This window comes from Durio zibethinus, chromosome 21 (genome assembly GCF_047325235.1).
Source record: "Durio zibethinus cultivar Kanyao isolate XHJ-2024 chromosome 21, ASM4732523v1, whole genome shotgun sequence".
NCBI classification, from domain to species: domain Eukaryota; kingdom Viridiplantae; phylum Streptophyta; class Magnoliopsida; order Malvales; family Malvaceae; genus Durio; species Durio zibethinus.
The window spans coordinates 8,522,321-8,548,881 of record NC_143182.1 but is presented as its reverse complement, the minus strand read 5'-3'; the positions used below and the strand labels follow the sequence as shown (position 1 = coordinate 8,548,881).

Below are 26,561 nucleotides of genomic sequence, written 5' to 3'. Positions count from 1 at the left end.
GCTAGTCCCCTTACTGAACCATAATGGAGACGGCAATGAATGTAGCAGTTCTTCATGTTTTTCCCCTCCATTGCTGGATGGTTGGCAAATTCTCAAACAAAAGAAACTTATTATTGCTTGCCATTGACAGAATAGACACATATACACTCTTGTAAATACTCTGAAATAACCTTGTGCTCAATAACTTACTCTTCATTTCCCTCATATAAGGCCTCTTCTGAAAATAGTTATGCCAAAAACCAACTCTCTTTTTACATGCTCTGTAGGAAAAGTTGTCAAAGTTCTAATATAAATTTAAACATTCTTTTATCTTTCATTTGCTTGCTCAACCTGAGTGTCCCAAAGATGCCAAATATGAGAGCTGAAAACTGTAGGCTTCTTTCAGCTCTGCCAATACCTCTGCCATAGTTGGTCTCCGGGATGCATCTCTTTCTACAGATCTTACAGCAACTAAGGCTGCCTTTCTCATGCTCTCCACATCAAAGCTTCCCTTTAAACTGTCATCCACTATCTCAAATGCACCAGCCTGCAAGTAGGGCTTTGCCTGCAATTCATTCAAATATGAACCAGTTGTTTGGAGCTAAGTACTACAATAGAAGTTTAAAATTTATGCATGTATAAACAAATCTATAGAATTTAAGATTTTGCACAGACCTAGACCCTTAGTTTTAGGAATTTTAGTAACATGCTTGAACTAATTTGTCATCTTAAATCCTTGATGCCTCAGCAATCATGCTGAAAATGTGCAGGATTTGAATTATAATGAACAATTAAGAAGCAAGTACTTTTACAAAATGTAAACTACTGGTTGACAAATGCTGAGACAAGTATGTCCCCCGGTGAATTGTATGCTTCATTAGAAGCAAACAATTTGACCTTGTGAACACCTGAGTGACAATGAAATGTATAAATTCCTGTGAAGAAAAAGCAATTGTGAAACTATTCACAGTTTTAAATTCCTTCTCTATTTCTTTTATTTTTTATAAAAGAATAAAAAACATATATGTGATGTAACAAGATCAAACCTTCATGCACCGTTTTATAGCTAAGATACAGAAGAAACGGGAAAAAGATAAAAGACAAAGAAAATTTTGGTTACCCATAGCACTAAATTGAAGGAATCTGGAGTTCCGGAGTGAGTCAGTGGTTCTCTTCCACATATGAGCTCTAAAAGAACAACCCCAAAACTGTAGACATCACTTTTCTCAGTCAGCTGTAGGGTGGAATAATACCTGTAGAGAAAATCACTCAATGATAAAGACATGAGAGATCATGAGTCGTTGCAGTAAAGGCATCAATTAAATAAACTTAACTAAGACTTACTCAGGATCTAGATAGCCAGCAGTGCCCTTGACAACAGTGGTCACATGAGTTGCATCTGCCTGAGTTACTTGCTTAGAGAGGCCAAAATCACAGACCTTGGCATTCATCTGACTGTCCAAAAGGATGTTACTGCACTTGACATCACGGTGTATGATTCTTGGATCGCTCCCATTATGCAAATAGTCCAGCCCTTCAAAGAAAAGGCTAATGATGGTGGGCAAGAAAAAATAATAGCAGTAATTATTCCAAAATTTTGGACCTCCTGGTGTTTCCACAGTTCCACTAATAGATGTTGAACTATACCATTGTGGCAAACAAGAAGATTATGCCAAAAATATGGCATCAATATCTAAAGAAACTCACACGTTCCCTGAAAGGACTGCTTCTGTATTGGAATATTATAATCTTATGAAGAGTATTTGGCTAAATCTTTTATCTAGAATTCCAGAATCTCATCATTGTATCGAAGGATCTTTACTTCTGAAAAAGAATAAGCTATGATATCTAGCCTAATTCATCTGGTATGAAAACTTCAAACCATAGAAATAAACCTTTTCCATTGCTAAAGTGCCTGGGACATCATGAACCTTTCATCTGCACAGCTCTTGTCTCTCCTAAGTAACTTTACATGAAGGCTAGAAACGGAATACTAGACATACCTTTTGCAGCATCAACAGCTATTTTCAGTCTCCGAACCCAGCTTAAAGAAACTTTTTGACTGTTTGGACCTGTAACAAACATTAAGAACGAACCAGGGCAGGGCATTTTGGGAGATGAGAAGAACAGATATAAAGGATATGTAACAAAAATTGCAAAATGAAAATGGTAAATCTTGTATTCAAGAAAAACATACCATACAGGTGATCAGCCAGTGATCCACCAGGTAGATATTCATAGACTAGTATCTGATGCTTTGATTCATGACAAAATCCTTCCAAGCACACAAGATTTTGATGACGAATTTGTGACAAGAGATGAACCTGCAGCCAATCCTTATGGACGATGAGGCAACTTTACAGGACCAATGAGAGGATTAGATCTAAAATGAAGCAAAACATCATACATAAACTAGAGAATTAAATTTTTTACTTTAGATTTAATCTACAGATGTACATGCATAACAGCGCAGACTGACAGCTCTTTCTAGATCAAGAAAAAATGAGTCTAATTGATATACACTTAAAGATAATCAATGATCTAGAGATGACTGTATAAAGTCTTCAGTTATGTTCATCAATAGAATACTGAGAAAATTACTAAGCTTACATTGCATTAAGGTGAGACACAAAAATTGCAGAGAAGTTTAGATGATAAACCTCATTAACAAAAGAATCTGCACCCAATTGAGTTCTATCAAACCGTACTTTTACAGCTACCAGTTTGCCATCTGATAGCTTTCCAAGGTAAACAGATCCAAAGCTACCCCGACCTATGACTTCCTTAAAGTTGTTTGTAGCTTGTTTTATTTCTTTGTAGGAAAAAATTTTTGCTGCATTCCAGTTTCTCATATCAATTGCTGCCCCTGAATATGAGAATATTGTGCACATAAGAATCAAGTTGTCAATTTTCAAGATAACAATGATGTGAATAACTATTACGTACTTGTAGCATATGTGGCTTCAGTTTTCCTTTTCTTTGCGTACAATAATACTAAAAGAGAAATGAGGAGTAGAGCAAATAAGGCTCCCCCAGCTGAACCAAGTACAATTGCTAAATGCGTGTGTTGAGTGTGCTTCCTATTGGTAAAAATAGTAACTTGTGGTGTCTCAATTGAAGTGTTTGATGAGACATCATTGCATGCCATTGTCGAGAAGGAAAGGCACAAATTTCCTGATGTTCTGCACAAAAATTGATCCATCAGGACATGTGAATAAATAGGTTGACAAAAAACTAGAATATCAGTGCCATACCTAACTTCCAAACTTTCTCTGTTCAAAGATAGGGGGAGGGTACCTTGCAATTTATTGTTCTCCAGATTCCTGAAGAATGCAGAACGCAGATTTACATCAAGTGAAACACAGAGGGCCATCACAAAGAAACTGCATATTTGGTTCTTCACCAATTGATACAATATTTATTGAAGTCACTTACAGTAGATGTAGATTCTTTAACTCTCCCAAGCTGTCTGGAACTATCCCCTGTAAACTGTTATTATGCAAGTCCCTCCATGTAGAAAAATAAGAATAATGCAGTATTAGTACAACCGTCGTTTATCATATTCCTTTCATGAAATATAGTGGAAAAACTTCAAACTCTGAAATCAATAAAGAAATTATTGTATGACAACCTAAGAAAACAATATTTGACTACAACTTACAGAACTTGAAGGTTAACCAAGCTGTCTAAATCAGAACCAAAGGATGTTAACTGATTGAAACTCAGATTCCTGAGAAATTTAGTCAAGATATATTATTAGTCCTGCTATCTGAAGATACTAATAAAGGGTGAACACTTTGAAAGACATTACAATTTCTCAAGCTGCTGCAGGCTGCCCAGATTTTGTATTGCTCCTGAAAGTGATGTGTTATGCAAATTCCTGAAAGATAGAATCACCGATATTAGCACAAGGAAGTACCTATTTTGAGGATGCCATAATGTTAAAGAGTAAAAAGAAACTAGTTTTTCAGCCAAAGACATTTACAGGATTTTAAGATCCAGCAAGTCACCAAACGTTGGACTAATTGACCTCAAGTTGATGTCCGAAAGGTCCCTAAGAGAAAATTATAAGCCCATATGAGTAGTTCTCAAAGGTAAGACAGAAAAGTCCAAAGCTACAGTTGAAATATGCACATACAATGATGTCACTATACTTCCTTCACATTCAATATGATCCCATGGAGTTGGGAAGCATGGATCATCTTGCCACCCAAGATCAAAACCAGTAGATTGCTCAATAACTTGAAGTGCTGAAACTGCAAGTCATGCAGAATGGAGTCAGCATTAGTCAGCAGGAAAAACTCATAGATTTACACAAGAAAATTCCACCTGTAGTTGAGGAAGCCTCTGGTGGAATATCGACAATTTCGTAAACCTCAAATGCACTGATTTGAGGGTAGAATATGATGCTCCTAAGTGCAATATCCAGACTGGCCATTCCCTTCTGCTTAAAATATAGAGTACTGGCTTCTGAGGTTCTTATAGTAAATTCTGATTGCTGAACATCCCCATTAATTAGTATATCAAAAGAAGCAGACACAGGAAGAATGCCCGCAAAATAGAGAACAATGTAGTAGTCCCCTAATGTATCAAGAGGTAAGTAGTAATGTAAGACGTCCCCTCGTACCAGAACTCTAGCAGTCTGCAACACTTTCAATGGAGGGCTCTCCCTTTGACTCGACAAATTGAAGCTAAGAAGAATGTCGAAACTAGGTGAGACATGAAAGGGTGTGTAACTTCGATCAGCATCCCAAATGCGGTCAAATGGATCTACAGGATACCTGTTCTAACTGAAGTTAATCACAAACGTCCTGACAGAGGGCAGAAGCCATTTACAGGGAAGGGTTGTTAAATATTCTTACCTCAGCGATCCATTGGAGTAACCACTATTAATTCGATAACACTTACGAAGTGACGTATTTGGGAAATCTTCCATGCCACTTTGGTAAGCGCCTTGAGGAAGTGGCCGTACTTCAAGTGAAGAAATAACGGGAGATCCGCAGTCCGGAATAGCAAGCAAGCAAAATGAGACTGTTTCCTTACTCACTGGCCATATGAACTCTTCAGTCCATGGATCTTTGTTGGTTAGGTTCACAGTACTAGTGATAGCTGTCCCTAGAGAAACAGAGAAAGCTGGAGGTTTCCAAAGTCTGTCATAGTTCTTATACACAAATTGGGCTCTCACAAGAATTATGGATGATATATTCTCTACTGGTAACTTATAACAATTGCGGCCTTGAGATTCTGGGAAAAATCGAAGTGGAACACTGGATGAGGAGCTACCCTCAACATACTCAACGGTGGTTGTGTTGCCTGTGCTAATGAATGTATCATCCGAGACCCATGTTATCTTTGATGAATCAACAAAACTCCTAGCTCCACCACAAGATAAGCTCAAGAAACCTATCCCATAGAATTCAAATGCAAATTAAGACAAAGTTCAAAGCCTCAACATTCTGTTTTTGAGATTTTGTTAGAGCAGGTTGTTCCATAGTGATTTGAAGATCAGAGCTTTAAAAACAAAAAAAGAACTTGAATTGTAAATTTCGCACATCGTGGTAAGAACCAAGGCAAATGTAGCTAACAGGCCAATGTGAACTGCTTTTTTCATCATTTACCTAAAACAGAACCATAATTTCAAATTCTGTTATTCCAAGCAACCAAAAAAAATTTTTTTTGGATCAAATTCACCTTAACTTTACACAAGCAAAAAAAGAGCTTCCAGACAATACACTTCAGAAGAACCAAAAGGATAAAAGCAAATTGGACATACCGTCTTGATCACAGAAAACAGCTACCCAAAAGCCATAGAACAAAATCAAGCAGACCCAGAAGCACTTCAGGGCCATAGAGTCCACTAGTAACCTCCCTACCCACAAAAACAAAGGAATATCTATTCAAAGAAATGGAGAGATTTTCTTAGTAGAAACAGAGTAGACTCCCTTAAGTCCTGAATGAAACGTTAACAGAGTGGGATTAAAGGGTAATTATTAAATTTGCCTCATTGCTGGGGTGTAAATGTAAGAAGTTGAAGAGAGAAAGTGATTGAATAATGAGGAGTGCAAGTAATGCAAGGATTAAAGAGACAGGTGATGATGATTAAGGGGCAGCAAGAATGGCATTCATTATAATGGTTCTGGTTTGGTGATGATAATTGTTTGCTTTTATATACAGGCACTCTAACGCCACTACTACTGCCACCATCACTGCTATTGTAGCAGTAGTTGAAAAGCAGCTCAAAGAGCAAGAACAAAAGTGCCACTTCCTCTCTCTCTCTCTCTCTCTCTCTCTCTCTCTCTCTCTCTCTCTCTCTCTCTCTCTCTCTCTCTCTCCTTGTGGACCAAAGTCGTTAAAATTTCAACTTAAAAGTGGAAAAGCATGAAAATGATGTCAGTTAACGAACTCCTCTTATATCTCCTTACTTCTATATTTCTGTGTTTGCTTGTATTTCATTTTGTCCACAGGAAATGTTAAAAGGGATTTCTTTATATGTGATCAAATTCGATATTTATGAGAGTATATCTTGACAATAAACTTTGAATTTATAAATTAAAACCGACGTGGGAGCGTGTCTTCTGATATAAGTATTATGTCTAAAAAACCCTACCTGTATTACCCAAAGAAAATGTTCAAGAGCCACCTAGTTTGATTTTTTAGTTTAACTTCAGGCAATTGACATTAGAATGAAACGGGAGGGAAAAAAATTATATAACAATTATTGAATCGAATGTTCGGACATTATTTGAGATGTCTTAAATTTTAAAATTGAAAAGATTATGTCATTTTGAAATACATGCAAACTTTTTTTGTTTTCCATCCAAGAAAATATTTGCATTCCCTCATAAATTTACATCAGCAAATAACCTGCTTAATAAATATAATGAAAGATTTTAAAATAAGAAGAGAAGAAGAAAAGGAACAAGGCTAGCCACTTCCAAATATTACAAAGATTTTATGATCTTTGATTTCAAAATTTTTTTGGTCTTCAATTGACAATAATTTAATAAAATATATATTGGGGCCAGAGACTTGACTGCATTCGTGTGTTGAAGTGTTAAAGCAAAACAGCAGCTGTTGAATTAATATAAATTGGTGGATATTGCTGCAAAGGATGCTTGCCGGACCCGCATCAACACAATGATACTTTGTGGTTCCAGCTTTGCTTGCAAATGAATTCTCACTCCAAAAAATGTATCTTCTTGATAAAGAAAACCTACTTTCTTCTTCCAAGAAGCCCAAAGTCAATAATTTGACAGTTTTAAAGGAACCTGGAAAAAACAAATGCACCAATGACATGCATAACAAATGCATATAGATGGTGAAACTTTTTCTTTTTTTTTTCTTGAGAGTGGAAGAGTGTATGATTGCCGAAAGTTAGATTTGCACCGGCTATGATGAAAGGTTTAGATTTAGAGTTCAATTTACTTTTAGATTAAGGCAAGTGCCTCTATTTTCCATTTTCCTTTTCTTTATTTCTTTTGTTTCCCCTCTAAGTTTGAACTTTGTTTACATGTAGGGCAACTAGTGAAAGACCAAAGAATGTCAAGTTGGATGCTCAATGAAATGATGATCATGATTAGTTAGGAAAAGACTTGAGGAGAAAATAATCTAGCCGAGAAGCTAAACCATGGTGACCCCAATGAAGACCTTTAGTACTGGACCACAGAAATTTATCTTTGTAGTTAGGTACCCTCTCCACTCTTCAGGGTTGAGAGGCAAATCAAACGAGGCAATAATTTAGTTCAGTTGATTAATTTGAGTTAAATTTTTATTGCACTAAGGTCGATATGTCCGAGTGGTTAAGGAGACAGACTTGAAATCTGTTGGGCATCGCCCGCGCAGGTTCGAACCCTGCTGTCGACGCTGTCTGTTTTTACCCCTACTTTTAAGTTCTCAACATACAACATTAGATCAATAAAACAATTGTTAATTAGAATTCTTTAATATTTGAAGAAGGCTTCGCTGGCAAAGACAGATTATTGTTGCAATAGCCAAAAGGGTCATTTTATCGAGCTTGAATATGATTAGAATCTGATCAATGGATGAACTTTCCAATTAACAATTTTCAGGTTGAGAGTTGATCGTCTTATCAGAACATGATAAACAAAAAAGTCAACCTACTTAACTGAACAAGTTGAATCAAACAGGAGAAAAAAAATAGTAACTTTGTGATACCAATGAAAGATTTTAAGACTTCAACCCCGGACTTCCCAGGTTTGGCACTTGGGGTCCAGGGTGACGAAGCCTTTTGTCCTTTCTTTCCCGCCAGAGCAAATTTCATTACCAAGATATTCATGTTTTCAGTTCCCCATAATCCGTAAAATTTTAAACAAAAATGTAACATCTTGCATGTCAAAATGGGGGCAATGCATGAAACCAACAGAAGACTGCTCAGGTATTGCATTACTTGTTTGGAAAAAAGAGGAGTAAAAGAAGGTCCTTTGATGTATAGGATGAGATTATTTTAGATGTTACTTTTGGCAACTTGCTGACCCAAATCTTAATTCCTCCTGTAGGAAGAGAATCATATACAGGTACTCTGATTTTTATACTAGTCCTTATTTGAACTTTTTTTTTGAATAAATGATACTTTATTCATTCAAAGAAATATGCAAATCTATTAGAATGAAAACATCTGCACTATCAAGCACATTTAATTGAACAGACATAATAACAACAAAAAGGTCTTCTTTTTTTTTTGCATTTAAATTATCAATTTTTTTTTATTGGAAATAAAAATCCAACACTTTACACATGACTGTTGGCAAAAGAAGTAATCTTTAGACAAGCATATCTTGCTCCAAATTCCAGTTTCTAATAAGCATCCTACTTAGGCTTATGATCTATTTGCTAAAGGTTCTTGTGGTAGCTTTAACTATTTCTATTTTCTTGAACTAACATCACTGTATCAACAAGACTTTTTCTTCCAACAAAACCTCTGAGAGCACTAAACTAATGATAGATATTTTATTTACCAAGATTTTAGCGATGCACATGCAAAAAAATGTCTGAGCTAAAGGTAGATATGAAATCAGACATGATAACCGACTTAAACTTCGTGCACAGTATGACTATATAAGGTTCATGACAGCAATGAGAAGAGGATAAAGCAAAGACGAAAGGCAATGAATGAACTGGATGAGAATCTTCTTCCTTTATAAAACATTCTGTAATTCTGTCTACCATTGATTTTATAAGCTTTTTTCATTAGCAATTTGCAGCCGTTCTAGTCTTATTTGGTTCCTAAAATTGAATTTATTCAGATGTCACATAAAGGAAATATCAACCTTAACAATTGACATTTCAATATGATATTTGTAATGAGACTGTAAAGGAACAGTGCTTTCAAGAACTTCTACCATCAATTTTTCCTTACAAAAATGTCAACTAATTTCTTCTAAGTCTGGGATCAAATAAGCAAAAGCTTTCCACTTGAGTTTTCTCATCAGAATACGTCTTTGATTCAGGGATCTGTTCTCACAAAATAAGGAAATTCTGTCACGTTTGCACCTGTTAAATCTGTATAGCAGAATTGAAAAGATTTGTGAACTGTTATTAAACTATAATTTAGCTTTTTTTAAAGTTAGTTTCCCTTTCTTTCACCACAACAATACTCCAGTTTCGGTGTCTGATTTCCCAACTCCTGGCAAGTGCCAGGGAGTGATCGTTTAGGAAGGGAAAATCGAATTTAGACCAGCACAGACTGCACAGCAACATTGCACTCCTTAGGAACCGGAAATTGATAACAAACCATGATTTATATACTGCCTATGGTTTTTTTTCAAACTCGGTATTGCAATGAACCCGTACACATCCATATCAATGGTCACAGCATATAAATTTGAATAGCAAACACAACATTAAGTGGTTAATGCATGAAACCATGATAGTGCATATCTGAAATATATTCAAAGAATCCTATGGCCAAAATTAAGAAAACAGGACAACTCAAGATTCAACAAATTTCCAGCCTCCAAATCTCAGAACAGAATAAAACAGAAACCAAAACCATACAACTAACCTTAACAAAATTGTAGGAAACTAGCTAGCCACTAGAAATTCAGTACTTAACAGGGGCAAGGATGTCTAGTTGAGAGCCAAGTTTCTCCTCCGCAGCTGTCTCAGCCTTTATCCTAAGCTTGTTCAGCTGCTTTTTCCTCTCATATGCAACCTGAGCCCTCTCCTTCCTCTTCTTCTCCAGCTCCTGGAGTCCACAGTATAATTACAAACAAAATTTGAATGGAATTATCATCTATTAATTTCACATCTTCAAGGTTTAAAAGAATGACTCGGTAGTAAATCTCAAGAGATAGCTCAGTACATAATTAAGGGCACTTCACATGAATAACATATATTGACAATTCAATCTGCATGTCATTGCCATGTTTCCACATTGATCTCAACACTCACAACACTTGCATATTTCTTACCATTAACAAAGAAAGGATGATTAAATCAAAACCCAATCAGATCCCCAAAATGGTAAAGTAGTAACGTAACAAGAGGAATCAAGGGCAGAATTCCTGACCTTTTTACTCAATGCAAGTAAAATTTTAATAAGAAATCAGTAAAGCTGAATTCATACAGCTTTTAACATGCTAATACATTACCAATTCCTCTCTGCAACATTTCACATACACACCCTTACTAAAAAGAATACATTACCAAAAAGAATACACATGCCCAAGTCCTAAAACAGAAGAGAGTGGAAAAGAAAATAAATCGATTGAAGGTTTTGCTCAACAACTAAACAAGCAAGTAATATATGCTGACAAGCAAATGCAAAGTTAACCAACATTAGACTTACGTCATACTTTAAGCCCTAAGTTACATAATACTTATCCCATAAATAAGGGCATAGAAAGATTGAAGGATGGTCTATAGCAAAGCACTGAATGATAACATAAACTCACCCTGATGGTGTCGTAATGGTTCCATCCAACCTCTGATGACAAGCGGCCCAACAAGCAGTACTTGTGCCCCTTCTGAAGCCTCAAGACCCTAATTACATTTAAAGATAACAGTAAAGATTATAACGAAAATCAGAGGATTACATTATAATGAAAATGAAGGACAGTAGAGAAACTTACTTAAGAGCATCAGGGATGACCATCCTCTTAATCTTATCATATGGACTAGGAATACCCTCATAAGCCTTCAAACGAGCAAGAGCAGCTGCTCCACGCTTAGTCTTATGTGGTATCATTCTGCAAAAATCAGTAACCATTAAATCTCATCAAAATCAAAAAAAAATTTCTACTTAGCGTTCAAAACGCAGGCATTTAACTATTTGAGTTTAGCCTCATTACTTCACCGTTTAAACAAATAAGACATAAATCTCGACAAACCCATTTCACTTTAGCTCCTGATTTTCTAAAATCAGACGGAAAGAAAAAAAAAACCATAGAAAGAGAGAGAGAAAGTTAAAACAGACCCACGAACGGTGCGCCAGAAGATCTTGGCCGGGGCACGGAAGTGAATGGGACCATGTGAAGGCTTGGTGTTCATGCGTTTGCGGAGGAATCTCATGTACTTCATCTTCTGGCGAACGAGTCCGCCTGACATGCAAATTTCCTCACATCTGACTACCACTACTTTTTGGCCATTGAGCAGCTCCTTCGCCACGATTGAAGCCAACCTTCCCAGCATGTGGTGGCGGGCATCCACCACCACTCTTTTCGCGCATACCCCTGATCCGGACACCATTATTTTCACCTTAGAGCTTCTCTCCGTTCCTTTCACTCTATGAGCCGCAAAATGGAGAAGAAATATGTTTTATATAATAATGAGGTTGCTAGGGTTTTCAATACTATTAGAAGTATGATTTAGTGCGGTCAAATGTACGCAGTGTCTGCTACAATAAGGATATAGGCCAGTAAACTTATGCCATGTCATCAAATACGCTATTTAGTAAAATGAAATACCAATGACTTTGGGCCTTTAATCCGACAGACCCAGACCCAAAGATCTCATATTCAGACATTTTTGGGCCCAAAAGATCTTAATTTTTTCTGTTGATAAAAAAGCATGCAAGATTTAAGTTAAAGGTTTATATTTAATATTTTCATGCATACAAATTTTTATTTATTTATTAATAAATTTAAATTTTTAAAGTTTTTAAAATATATTTTAATTTTATTTATTATGATATATAACTTTTAAAGTCTTTAAGTTTTAATTTTATTCATTAATAAATTGGGAACTTGTAATATAATGTATAATATCTATATATAAATTTTTAATTTAATTGATAACCAATGAATATTGTTGACCGTGTTTCATTAATTTAAGTTTGCATCTAATATGACACCTAATTAAAAATTTATATTTTTAATTGAAATTAATCATGCTTTTACAATAATATTATGAGTATGAATTAATTAATTAATTTGACCAAAATAATGAATAAATTAATTTTTTCTTTGGTTTGTGTTTTTATTTTTTACTTTTTATTTTTTATTTTTTTTTTTGTTTTTTGTATGTTGTTTTTAGTTTTTTATTGGAAAAAAATAAAAAGCAAATTTGAAAGCATCAAACAATCAAAGCCTAAAAAGGTGATATACTAAATAATCTCTTTCAATGTGAAATTTGAGGCTTACATTGCAACAAAAATTATCACATGTCCAAATGTATTAATTAAGCTTTTCGCGACCAATTATTATTTTTAAATAAATCATTTTATTTAGTACTCTTAAACATTATGTTCGGTGAAAACTGAAAATGAAAGAAAATATAATGAACAACCAAATTAAAAAAAAAAAAATAGAATAGAAAGGAATTTTTTTTCTTTATATTCGGTATAAAAAATTAAAAAAAAAAGATAAATGTTTTTTAATAGTACAAAAAACATCACTTATAAATGAAAATGAATGACATAAAACTCTTCAAGTTTGAATTCATTATTATCTCTACTATCAAAAAAGTTTTGAAAGCTAAATATTTTTAAAATTAAATTGTTCTCGTAACATATTAAATTAGGAAACAAATTATTTTATATTTTTTGTATTGATTTATAATTTATGTATAGCTTACTAATAAATTTATTAATAGGTCGAGTCAAACTAAGCCAAATCTAATCGACTACTAAGAAGTTTTGTCTAGAATTCGATCAAATTTATGGTATCTAAAAAGTTTAAATTTGTTTTAAAAATATCTTGGAATATATTTAAAATATAAAAAAAATATGAAAATTTTATTATTTCTAAATATATTTTATAATTAAATAAAATAAAATTTTGAATTGAATTAGATTCAAATTTTAAAACTCATATTCAAAACGCAACTCATGAACAAGTTTATTTGATATTATTTCATAAAGAGTTTTTTTTAAATAAATAAATACCATTATTTATATATCTATCTAAACATATAATCAAAGATGGAAATCGCCTTTGATTTGCCTAAGGTTGTTGAATTGCATGGCCCAACCTCCTACAATGATTTCTTGGCTTCAATATTATTTGTATAAATAAATTGGATAAGATAATCACAAGGAGAGAAGTTTGTATTAGAAAAAAAGAAGAAAAAAAAAATCATTGAGTAAGAAGGGGTACACATCTACAAACAAATTTGGCACTAAATCCTCTACGCATACTAACAAATGGTGGAATATGATCGCCCGTTGTGTTTATATATGAGTTAGCAACACAAATCTTTCTAAACTTAGTCGTTGTATTCTAATGTCAAGAAGAAAAGGACACTAGGACGGCCCTAATATTTTCTTCATTTTGAAACTCCTACCCAAAATTTTCCTTTACTGGGCTTACGTATGAGTTTTGAATTTTAAACTCAATTTGATTTGAAATTTTATTTTATTAAAAAAATTTTATTTAATTTTAATTTTAAAACATATTAATAATAATAAAATTTTTATATTTTCATAATTTGATATGTTAATGTATTTAAAAACATCGAATTTTTTTGATTCAAACTGATGAATTAAGAGTTGAACTTTGAACAAAATTTTTGAATGATCTATTAATTTTAATTAGATTTAATTTTTAGATAAATTTATTCTATAATAACGTGTCTTAAATCGCTTTTGTAATTCCAAGCCTCAAACTTTTTTGAGATTGCAAATCGAAGGAATCGAACTACAATTAGAAATATATATTTTCAATTTTTTATGTCTTGCAAACTAAAGATGATTTAAACTATAGGTTCATAACCCTAATTATTAGAGGTAAAATATTATGTGTGTTATTTTTTTATAATTAATGTGTGTCTTTTTTTATATTTTAAGTTTATAATTGACTTACATGATAATTTTCTCTGATTATTGTAAAAAATATTTAAACCAAATCTTACTTTTATCATAGTGTAAAAAGGGAGAAAATTTACCCCATTTCACTTTGTTTTCTTCAAAAGTGAAAAAAATATTAGTAATACCACCATAATTTTACTAAGCATATTTTTATCGCAGTTATTTGTTAGATCATGTTCTGGTATTTGTTCGAGGAGAAAACATTCATATTGATTGTAAATTTGAGGGTTGTAATTTTGTTATGTACTTAGAAACTTTTGTTTTCGAATTAGAAGGAACAAAAATGACAAAAATGTCGGAATCCAAAAAAAATAAACAACTCCACAAAAAAGTTCAAATAAGAAATCACAATACCATAAAGGGAAGGGGGTGGTTGGTGATACAACCATCTCACCCTCAGTCCTCACCAACCCCTCAGCCAATCAAAATATTTTCCATTGGCCTTTACCAACCAAACCCTCTCTCTCTAAGTTTCCCTTATTTATACTGTTTTTGTTATTTGTTCTATTCCCAACGCCCGGCGGCTATGCTAACCACAAGACAACTACAATAAACTTTAGTTTAGTTTGATCAGCAAATCTCTGCTCTTTTTCTTCCTCAAACAAGCAAAAAGATGGGTGGAGAAGGAAAGGTCTATACTTTGGCTGAGGTTTCTCAACACAACAATGCTAAAGATTGTTGGCTTGTCATTGAGGGCAAGGTAGAACCTCTTTTTTGGGTACAGTTTCTCGGATGATCCAGTTTGATCTTGACCCAGTCCAGGGTTGTGGGGTTTTCTTTTTGGTCTGGTTTGTTTTGTTTATATTTTGCAAAAGTTGGGTATTTTAATTTAATTCTGGAGTTGCAAGTTTTTAGTGTTGTTAGATCTGGGAAGCCTTTTTTTTTTTTTAATTTGATTACTAGGTGATTTTCTTGTTTGTTTGATTTTTGTTTATTTGGTTCTGATCATAAAAAAATTTTGAACCCAAGTGGGTGTATCTCTCTTAGAGGCTGACAGCTTATATTCACTGCATATTTGACTTGTCTCTAGAAGCTTAGGATTCCTTATAGTCCATCTCTCCTGTATGAAAGATAAATGAAACTGAAAGAAAATTTCATTTTCTTCTTATTGGCGGATTGATAAGTCAGATTCAAGACATTCATCTTCATATCAAAAGCAATATTTTGCTTAGATCTCAGAATTTCTTTTGATCTGGATGATTGCTAGGCTGCATGCAAGAATATACACTCTGCTATTGAGTTCCTTGGATTTGTTTAATCATTAGCTTATTCCGGATTGGTGGTGCTGACCATTGATGCGCTGCGTTACTGTCATTAGATTTAGTTTCGCATTTAAATGCACTATTTTTTATGAATTCTGCTTGATGTACTTTGTACAATGTATTCTCTTGGTAGTTGGTAACAGTTTAAATTAAAAGATATCAGCCGTTGTGTGTTTTTTTTCCTCAATTTGCAGAGTAGTTGTCGGTCCTAGACATTTAAAATGAATGTTTTCTTTTTGTTGATATACTTTTATTCCATTCCTCTGAGGAGTTCTAAATTGGCTATGCTGCTTTAAGTGGGCTGAATGATTCAAGCATTATAATAATGATTTTCGCCGGTTTTAGTATCCTATTCACTGCAGTAGTGGCTGGCTTTTGGATGCTAACGACTTGAATTTTTTGTATTTATTTCTTTCCAGTTAGTACCAACATTATCTATAGCATTCTTTTATCTTTTTGGAGGTTCAGAAATCAGTAACATTACCCTTATCCTTATTTAATAAAAGTTTTTAGAAACTGTCATGAACACTTGGTTTCTATTCATAAATTTCAAGGACCTGTCATCAGCAATACATTGGTTGTAAGAACAAAATTTATGGGGTTGAATTCTATTTGAACTTGTGGTAACATGAAGCAGGGTTCAGCTTTAGATATCAATCTACCATTAATTTGATTGCTAATTTTACTCTAGAGCCAACTTGATTTTGATTTGGAACCATTGCTTTATATTCCACTTTGAACTCCTTAAATTCCAATCTTATGTTTGAACAGGTCTTCAATGTGACTAAATTCTTGGAGGACCATCCTGGTGGTGATGAGGTCTTGTTGTCTGCCACAGGTATAACAAATACCTAAATTTTTTTTACTTATTTTGTATAATCTAATGCTGGAATTATTGTAGAAGATGGAAAAATGGAAATAACCTTGCTTTGATGTATGGTTGACAGGGAAGGATGCAACTGATGATTTTGAGGATGTTGGTCATAGTAGCTCAGCTAGAGCAATGATGGATGAGTTTTATGTGGGTGACATCGATACATCAACGATCCCCACCAAGACAAAGTACACCCCTCCCAAGCAGCCTCACTATGATCAGGACAAGACCTCAGAATTTGTTATAAAGCTTCTCCAATTCCTTGTTCCCTTGCTAATCTTGGGATTGGCCTTCGGCATCCGCTTCTATACCAAATCACCAGCTTAAGCGTCAAGACCCCAAGAGAGAGTTGGAAAAATCTTCACAATAAGATTATGTTAGTTTAAATTTGTTTGGAACTCTCACATATTGTCGGATGGTTGGATATTTGCTTCTGATTGATTACATATATGCTTGTTTGTCCATCGACGAGTTGCCCCCTTTTATCTGCAAGATCTAAAGATTGTTTTCTTTTTCCCTCTACCTGTAGTTGGTAAAGCTACCTTCTCTTGCTGCTCAATTGATGATCTAAAAACTTGTTTCTTTGATTGCTGCTCAATTGATGGCTACTGCCCGTGCTCAACATGGTTGTCCAACCCTTCCAAAGCTTCCAAATTTAACGATAGCATATAAATAAATCTAAGCCTTCAAGTTGTGATGTCACGGTCTGCGCCCAGGTTCAGGTGCCTGAGGCTTTTGTCTTAGCCGTGACGTTTTGGTTGCATTTGTTACTATGCTGTCAATTAAATTGCAGGCAATTTGAACGTAGAGAAGGTAATTACAGGAAGTTAAAATGCTGAAAAAATAACATGGCAGTGTTTGGTATACATGGTAAAATGCTGATTAAAATGCAGAGAATGTAACATTACAGTGTTTGGTAAATTAGCAATTTACCGGAAATGTAATATAAATTTTCCAAATTACCTTTTGTGTATCAAAACAAGTTTGACACATTTAAATTCTATAATTTTATAATTAAATATCAATTTACAAAAACAATTATATTATAATATTTAATCTTTATAATTAAATACTAATTTACAAACGCAACCTTTGCAGTTATCACATGATACAAACAGATCCAAATCTATGGCACTTCCAAATGCTTCATGAAATTGCAAGGCAAGAAGATGGAATGAAATTCCCAATAACGGAAAACCATAAAAATTGCGCTTGGGCATAATCAATTAACAAGGTTTGAGATTTTAGATCATATTTTGATATTAATCTTTTTCTAAAATAAGCAAACAGTAGTTTTAGGTGATTGAGAAATGCTTAGCAGCTTAGGTATTTCCTTCATAAATGCACGTTTACTTACCCTTGATCGCAGTGAATTAACAGTAATATACTATTTAAATCAAGAGAAGAATATATTTTGTTAGGGTAAATTACTTAGATTAGTTATTGAATTTTCAGATGTTTTTATTTTGATCATCCAATTAGAAAAACTTATAATTTAATCAATAACATTTATTAAAGTATATTTTTATTTTGATAATCCAACAATGAAAAATTATAATTTAATCACTAACATTTATAAAATTATTTTTTTTCACTCAACATTAGAAATTAACGATAAGCTGACATAACATAATTATATTATTAGATATATCACATGGCATATGATACGTGGTATTATAAATTTGAAATGAATAAATTTTGAATATAAAAAAAATGATCAATTACAATTTTTTTTATCATTTAACTTTTGAAAAATTTTATTTTAATAATCTAATTTTAAAAATTTTACAATTTAATAATTAACATTTGTAAAATTTATTAATATTTTGATATCCAAAATTAACATCTCCTTGTCAACTTGGTTTTATACCGATTTGATCATTAAAGTTAGTGAAATTTATATAATAAATTATTTTATTGTTTTTGTTATCTATATTGAACTATTTTAAGATAACACTTAAATAAATCTTTAAATTTTATAAAAAAATATAGGAAATAAGCTTTTGGTCTTTTATTGTATGAAATCAAAACTATGAATTTTTATTTTATTATAATTATATCCATTAAATTTAAAAATAAATGAATAAATCCAATTACTAGAATTATTAAAATATCATTATTTCGAATATTTATCACCCAGATGATCTAAATAAATTCAAGTAAATATTTTATATAGATTACATCAAGCTAACTAAGAAAATTTCAATAAAATATAAAATATTTCATAACATAAAAATTCTAACTACAATGAAATAAAAAATATATAGCCTTAATGTTATGTGCACCGGCAACTTCTTGACAAACGTCACCGAGCAAGTCATCTGCTGGGAGGACACTCAAGCACCAAAACCACTGCCAATCACACTGGCAACAATTTCTACACACTGGGAAGAGGTAAGTCCTGAGGAGCAAGCTGGTAATGAGAGATTCAACGGACAATCACGGTTTGAATCCCTTGCCGATTAGATAACCAAGTACCAGGGCACTCACAAAGAGTTTAAACAGATGTCGGTGACAGATTCAGCAGTCTCAAAACAGGATGATGCTCTAGGGACTGAATGTAAAAAACAGGTTACCATTTTGAAACCTTGCTTAGTGAAACAAGACAGTGCTTGCAAGTTGCTTCATCTGAAAGTTTCTTATTTCTTGCCTACAAAATGTGAGGAACGGAAAAGAAAAAGTGACAAGAGTCTAGAGCAGAATCTCCAGGTTTTTTTTTACTTGTTGAACTCTGCAAATCAATGGATTTCTCTCTACCCAAAATCTTTAAACAAACATTTGTTCAATGTAGCTTGATTTGCCCCTGATTTGATAATTTGGTAATTGTCTTTCCCCATGTGTTTGTTCGATATGTCCTTTTCTATTTCTGCCCTATCCTCAATATTTAACATGAATATGCATTCACTGATGCCATGTGTTCTTCTACGGATGTTCCTGTCATGATCTCTTCCTTTAAAGCTTGTGAACATTGGCTTTGAAAATCTCCAATGTTCCACCATGAATTCTTGATTGTTCTCAAGATCACTACAAACACCATAGTTTCTACATTCCTAACAGCAAACAGGAGCATGATAAAAAATGAAGGAAGCTCACTGATGAATGTTGGCAAATCGTTAGACTTGAGAAAACTGTTACCTTTAAAATGCAGGTTGACTCCACTGCTAGAAAATTTCCAAATTAAAGCAAAAAACCACAAATTAAAATACAGAATCAAATTTGCTGCAAGTATGGGAATGATCAATTGAACAAATAGAGAGTCCTAGCTACTAGTTGTGATTCAGAGTGCGGAAAGGAACTTAAGAAGAGTCTCATTGCACAAAAAAAATAAAATTGCTGAAACTACTAGATCTGCAAATGACTTTGGAATAACTAAAAAAATTGACAAATTAAATCAAGAAAAAGAAAAAAAGGGGGGGATGCAAGGTCGATTCAAAATTATATTTAATTAGGTAATAGATTATTTAGGAACCGCATATACCATTCAAATATCATATATATATATATATTTATATATATATATATGAATTCTAAAATTATTAAAAGTGAACGATATAAATATCCTTATAAATTTTAAGAAATAACAAATTTTTATCTTTAAATTTCTAGCATTTTTTATTTATGTATTAAAGATTATTTTTCATTAAATATATATAATTTATTAGTTAATTATTTAAATTAATCCAAAAGTGTTAAAAGTAATCACTTAAATATTCTTATGAATTTTAAAAAATAATAAATTTACCTTTAAATTTTTAGCATTTATTTATTTATTTAATAAAGATTATTTGTCATTAAATAGACAACTTTTTTATTCGTTAGTTATTTAAATTTAAATCAATTAAAAATTTACAAATAGAATTTATATCAAATTAAACTACATTAAAAATTTATTTGTGGGATATAGTGGATGTGTTATAAAAAATTAACCCAAATTTACTCTTTCTTTTTTTTTATAGGATTTTTTTGTTCAATTTCATAAGTAATAATTCAATTAAATTCATTTAAAACATATTTCTCATCCTATGGGCTATGGCATACTATGAGTCATTGATATTGAACAAAACATAGACAAAATCTTTCCTCTCTTGCTCAATGAGTCATTATTTTAGTCTAAATTATTATATCATAATATTTATGCCCCAAAAACATTTAATTTTATCTTAAGTAAAACATAAATTTTTTTTTTCAAAAAACAACCTAATTTACTCTTTATCTTCTTTAATAGTACATATCATGAGTCCTTAAATATATTTATATTATTTATTTATTTAATTTAGATCAATTAAAATTAAAGTTCATACAAAATTATTAATTAAATTATCAAAATATTATTGAGAAAGAGTAATACATGTATTGTGGTAAGTTTGCATGTTTGAATTTTTTTTTTTATGATAAATATACATTTATATGTTTAATGATTGCAATGGTTGATTTATTTTACTATAATATTTCTAATCACTCTATGCAATCATGTCTTAACATTACAATGACTAAATGAATCTTTGTTTTACGAACATAATCTCCTGTATATGTGAATTGTTACTAAACTTAGATTTTATTTTATCTTCTATAGATTGATTCTATATTACATCCAATAAATTTCAATCAATCCTTATTTTTTTATTTTTAGTTTCAAATATTTTTTGCTTAAGATATTTTTATGAAACTATATTGTTAAGAAACATTAATCTTGAAGAAGATAAATTATTTGATATAATGTTAATTGAGTTTTTTTTTAATTCCACAATTGAGTTAAAAAATTAACACATTATTCACTTATTTTTTCAATTAGGTTTTTTTTTTATTATCACTCATTTATTTTTTCAATTAGTTTTTTTTTTAATATGCTCTAAAGCTTAAAGGGTATGTATGTTACGTTACTAATTTCAATTATGAAATTTAAAAACTCTACTATCAATATATTTTATAATTTTCCCTTCAATAATATAAATTTATTTTTTTCAATTAAGAATGTTCTAGAATATTTTTGTATTTTGATAGTGAAAAATATTTTAATCCCATGATTAATTGTACGTGTTTTGTTGAATGATCAAAGCTTTGTTAGTTTTGTAATCAATTATTATATTCTTTGAATCAATAATGTTATAGTTTATTTTCTGTTATTTATTTATATTCTTTAAGTATATGATTATTAATTTTTACTCTTATCATGACAGCATCTATTTAATAATTATTTGTACTTTGTAAGTGTATTTATTACAGATAAATATATTTATCATTTATGATATTTATATATAAAAGTGTAAACTCTAAATAATATTAAAAGTGATTTTTTTATTTGTTACACTCCTATTAATAATACACTATATGCCAATCATGCATGTCCAATAAATTCTTCAATTCATAAAAAAAGGAAGACTTACAATTAAACTCATTAGTTGCATAATAAAAAATTTGAAGTACAAGGATGTGAAATAAAAATACGTTTATTTATATAATCTTACAATTAAGATCATAAATTATTTCAATTAATAATGTCAAATTATATATATACAAAAATAAAACAAATGAATCAATTAATATTTCATATAGATTGTAAAATTATTAAATTAATATTTTTATTATTCAATGGATCAATGTATCATAATATATATGAAAATGATTAAAAAAGGTATTGGATGACAAATGATAACGTGACTTTTAATTTTTTTTCTCTTAATACATAAAAAGTGCTCCACTTGAAATTTAGCCAATTTGACTATAAAAAAATTTATTTAAATTTTAGCTAAATATTTAGAATACTCACAAATATATACATACTTTAGATTTTATAGCCTACCTTAAATAAGACAATCTATAATTAAGAAAATGTTTAATATATATCTATATTATATATAAAATGTGATAATTTATTAAATTATCTCTATTTATTTTTATTTAATATTTTTTAGTAAATTAAAATATTATATATTTTTCATTTATTTTCTTATTAAAATAGTTTTTCTTTGGTTAAGTCATTCATGCCCCAATTAACGCAAGCAATACGGCTAGAAAGCTTAAAATAGTTTTTCTACAAATAAATAATTTAGTGTTTATAATATATTACACCTATTAATATGATTTATACAGTTATATTAATTATAAAAGATTTAATGGTAAATTAATTATAATTTAGTAGTAAATGTATAACAGTATAGTAGCAAATTTTGATAATTTTGTTATAAATTAGAGATAATTTAGACAAAATCAGTAGCAACTTTATACTAAATTAATGATAACTGTATAATAAATTATGGATAACTTAATAGTAAAATAATAATAACTTAATAGTAAATAAATAATAATTTAGTAGTAAATAATTGATAAAATAGTGTATGATAACATAATAATAAATACATAATAACATAGTAAGAAATAACAAATAACTTAATAGTAAATCATTTATACATAATTATAAATGTATAACACATATTAGTAAATTAAATATAACTTAATAAAAAATGAACGATAACTTAGTAGTTAATTATTGATAACTTAGTAATAAATCAATGATAACTTAATAGTAAATTAATGATAACTTAATAGTAAATAAGATTCAGTTTAATATCCCCTTAATCCTAATAAAGTCAAATTTTGATTTTTGTTGGTCAATTTTTTTTTAATTTTAATCACCTATTATTTTTTATTTATTATTGATAAAAATATGAAAAAATATTTTAAAAACTTTAAATGAAGTGGTTTCTAAATATGTGTTTTGTAAAATTTAATTTATTAAAATATTTAAAATAATAGATGTCAGAGTTATAAAATTTTAACTAAAAAGATCAACTGTGATAATTTAATTGGGACATATAAATGGAGTAGTAATTAATTGACAAATTTAGTAATAAATCATAAATAGCTTAGTAATAAATCAATAATAATTTAATAGTAAATAATTTATAACTAAGTAGTAATTAATAATTAAAAATTAAAAGTAAATCAATATAACTTAATAGTAATCATCAGTAAATTAATAGTTAGTCAGTAATAATTTAATATGGTAAATTAGAGATATCACTTAATAGTATATCAATTATAATTTAGTAGTAAATTAGTAATAATATAATAGTCAAAGCATAATGACTTAATAATAAATCAATTATAACATAGTTGTAAATGCATAATAACATAGTTGTGAATTAATGATAACTTCATAAAAAATGATAACTTAATAGTTAATCATTGATAATTTAGTGGTAAATCAATAAAAACTTAGTAGTAAATTAGTGATAGCATAATAATAAATTTAGTTTAGTTTAATAGTAATTAAATTACATATTTAGTAGAAAATCATACATAACTTAGCAATAAATCAATGATAATTTAATAGCTAATCACTAAAACTCAATAGTAAATCAATGATAACAAAATAGCAAATATATAATAGTATAATAGTAAATAATTAATAATTTAGTAGTAAATTATTGATAACTTAGTAGTAAATCATTAATAACATAATAGTAAAACATTGATAACTTAGTTGTAAATTAGTGATAATTTAGTTATAAATCAATGATAATTTAATTGTAAATTAGTTAATTATTAATAACTTTATAGTAAATCAGGAATAATATTATAATAAATTATTAATAACTTAATAGTAAATTATCAATAACTAAGTAATAAATTATTTATAACTTAACAATAAATCATCTATAACTTAATGATAAATCATGATAATTTAGTAGTAAATTAGTGATAAGATAGCAGTAAGTGAGTAATAATCTATTTGTTAATTAGTGATAACATTTTTTTATACTTAAAGTTACTAATGATTGAACCCTGGTTACTAGAAAAAGAAAAAGATTATGATAAACCTACTATGAACTTATTCATTAAAAAAAATTAATAAAAAAATTTTAAATTTAAATGAAACAATAATGTTATATTATATAAAAGGAAAATTATCTTATATATTGTAATTAATTGATAAAATTAATAGTATACCATAAATAACTTAGTAGTAATTTAATAATAATTTAGTAGTAAATAATTGATAACTTGATAGCTAACTATTGAAAACTTAGTAATAAATCAATGTAATTAGTAAATGCATAATAATATAATAGTAAATCACTAAATTTAGCAATAAATCACTAATAACGTACTAATATGTCACTTATAACTTAGTTATATATCAATGATAATTTTGTAATGAATCATCAATAACTTCATAGTAAATTAGTTATAACTTTATAATAAATTATCAATAACTTAGTACTAAATCATCAATAACTTAATAGTAAATAATTTATAACTTAATAATAAATAATTAATAACTTAATAATAAATCACTGATAACATAGTAATAAATCAATAATGACTTAATTGTTAATTGATGATAAGGTTTTTTATATTTGAAGTTTTTAGGGATTGAACTCCGGTTACTAGCAAGAGTGAAGTAAAAACATAGTAATATATAAGTTATAATAATAAATCAGAGTTAACTTAGTCATAATTTATTGATAACTAAATGCTAAATCATTTATAATTTAGTTGTAAATCAATGATAACTTATTAATAAATCAATTTTAGCTTAATAGTAAAGTCTATATAACTTAATAGTAAATTATTTATATTTTAATAATAAATTAATAATATAACTTAACAGCAAATCATCGATAATATGCAGTAGTAAATCATTACTAATTTAGTAGTTTTTTTTGTTGTTAAATATTAATATAAAGCTATATTTTTTAATATGTCTAACATATTTAATTCATTTAAAAAATTATACTAATTGCCATTTAATACTAAGGTATTGAGTTACAATATTTATGGATATTTTTCACATATATAAATAATTAAAACAATATTCATGTACCAATTACTATAACAACATATTTTTATTAAAAAAAAAATCAAATTTTGAAGTGAAAATTTGGAATAACTTTTTCTATATTTGTATGTCATTGACTATCAATTTGATAATATATTAATAGTAACAAGATTAATGCTATATCTTTACTAAAATAAATTGTTGTGTTTTATGGTATCATTTATAACATTGATAGCAATTATACAAAAAATTGTTGTCTTTAAAAATATTTTTAAAATGAAAGAGAAAAATAATGAATTTAAATTTATTGGAAAATACCATAGAAAAATTACCTATTAATTATTTTCTCAAGTACATAATATTTTAAATTAAAATATATGATCTAATAATACTAATAATAGTATGAATTCTATAAATTATAATTTTATTACCATATTGTTTAAATGATGAATTTTTTGAATGACTTATACTTGATAAATAATTAAGTGTTCATTGAATAATGAAATTATTCCATTTTAATTAAAAAAGAGTACAAATATTAAAAATATATTCACTATCAATTTTAAAGTCTAAGATTTAAAACATAGTTTACCTTCAAAATATACCTTTTAATATTTGTCTAAAATAGATCATATCTTATTAATTTTAAAATTATGATATTTCATTATTTAACAAACAATAATAATATTAAACCAAAGTTAATTGAAAAAAAGTATTTGAATATTTAAAGAACAACATAAAAAACTATTTGATTAGGATAAGGTATACCTTTAAGTAAAGTTTATTTTTTAAAACTCTTAGTATAACATATTTTAATAAGTTATATATATTTAATTATTTTTTAAGAAATCAGTATTTGATACTAAAAGTAGTTTTAATCAATATCCCTTATAAATACATAAATAAACATTATTGATTATTACATCGAGATACTAATAATTTTTTATTACTTCATATCCTTTCTTTAGAATATGTTTACAAATTAATATTTTTAATTATTAAAATTCACGTAAGTATGCAATTTTTACTATAAAATGAAATTACAAAATGATTTATATTACATAAATAAGTACACGTTAAACACATAAGTTAGTAATGAAAAAAAATCGGTATATATTTACTTTATTTCAAGTAACAAGAACTTTATAAGAATTTGGTTTCAAAGAAAAAATGAATTTAAAATTTTAACAATAAATTGATGAAAAGTAATAGTTTGAATGAGTTCGGCAATAATCAATTGCCTAAAAAATTTATAAAATTGAAGATAAAAATCTACCATTAAAAAAACTTTAAAAAGCTCTGGAAGAAACATAAAATAGAGAATAAGAAAAATACAAAATCCGATTTGATTGTGATATAAAATAATTTTTTATAGTCAAAAAAATTTTTAAAAAAGAAAAA

At 29.3% G+C, this 26,561-nt stretch overlaps 3 protein-coding genes and 1 non-coding gene across 7 annotated transcripts; 2 read left to right on the top strand and 2 right to left on the bottom strand.

Moving 5' to 3' along the window:
- Positions 1–98: 98 nt before the first annotated feature.
- Positions 99–6,359, bottom strand: LOC111305401 (Leucine-rich repeat protein kinase family protein). 3 transcript variants are annotated; one of them, XM_089751017.1, is made up of 17 exons: positions 5,753–6,201; positions 4,842–5,382; positions 4,607–4,760; positions 4,309–4,477; positions 4,118–4,235; positions 3,965–4,033; positions 3,791–3,859; positions 3,641–3,709; positions 3,415–3,486; positions 3,234–3,302; positions 2,926–3,161; positions 2,640–2,845; positions 2,177–2,303; positions 1,983–2,051; positions 1,324–1,513; positions 1,100–1,232; positions 99–544 (listed from the first exon to the last, which is right to left on the bottom strand). In XM_089751017.1, the coding sequence occupies exons 1-17, from the start codon at positions 5,826–5,828 to the stop codon at positions 326–328; spliced, it is 2,586 nt and encodes an 861-aa protein (XP_089607143.1). In that variant the 5' UTR covers positions 5,829–6,201; the 3' UTR covers positions 99–325. The 3 variants fall into 3 exon arrangements, with proteins under 3 accessions (XP_089607143.1, XP_022758647.1, XP_089607142.1); XM_022902912.2 differs by having other exon boundaries at positions 4,309–4,760; positions 5,753–6,359; XM_089751016.1 differs by having other exon boundaries at positions 2,688–2,845; positions 4,309–4,760; positions 5,753–6,117.
- Positions 6,360–7,760: 1,401 nt separating this feature from the next.
- Positions 7,761–7,842, top strand: TRNAS-UGA (transfer RNA serine (anticodon UGA)). The gene has a single exon. It is a non-coding gene; the product is annotated as a tRNA-Ser (tRNA).
- A 1,973-nt stretch (positions 7,843–9,815) lies between these two features.
- LOC111305402 (large ribosomal subunit protein uL13w-like) lies at positions 9,816–11,748 on the bottom strand. The gene is made up of 4 exons (XM_022902914.2): positions 11,414–11,748; positions 11,070–11,186; positions 10,893–10,980; positions 9,816–10,183 (listed from the first exon to the last, which is right to left on the bottom strand). The coding sequence occupies exons 1-4, from the start codon at positions 11,683–11,685 to the stop codon at positions 10,040–10,042; spliced, it is 621 nt and encodes a 206-aa protein (XP_022758649.1). The 5' UTR covers positions 11,686–11,748; the 3' UTR covers positions 9,816–10,039.
- Positions 11,749–14,754: 3,006 nt separating this feature from the next.
- Positions 14,755–16,842, top strand: LOC111305403 (cytochrome b5). 2 transcript variants are annotated; one of them, XM_022902917.2, is made up of 3 exons: positions 14,755–14,942; positions 16,276–16,342; positions 16,452–16,842. In XM_022902917.2, exons 1-3 carry the CDS (start codon positions 14,856–14,858, stop codon positions 16,703–16,705), a joined length of 408 nt encoding a protein of 135 aa, XP_022758652.1. In that variant the 5' UTR covers positions 14,755–14,855; the 3' UTR covers positions 16,706–16,842. The 2 variants fall into 2 exon arrangements, with proteins under 2 accessions (XP_022758652.1, XP_022758650.1); XM_022902915.2 differs by having other exon boundaries at positions 14,755–14,960.
- The last annotated feature ends 9,719 nt before the right edge of the window (positions 16,843–26,561 follow it).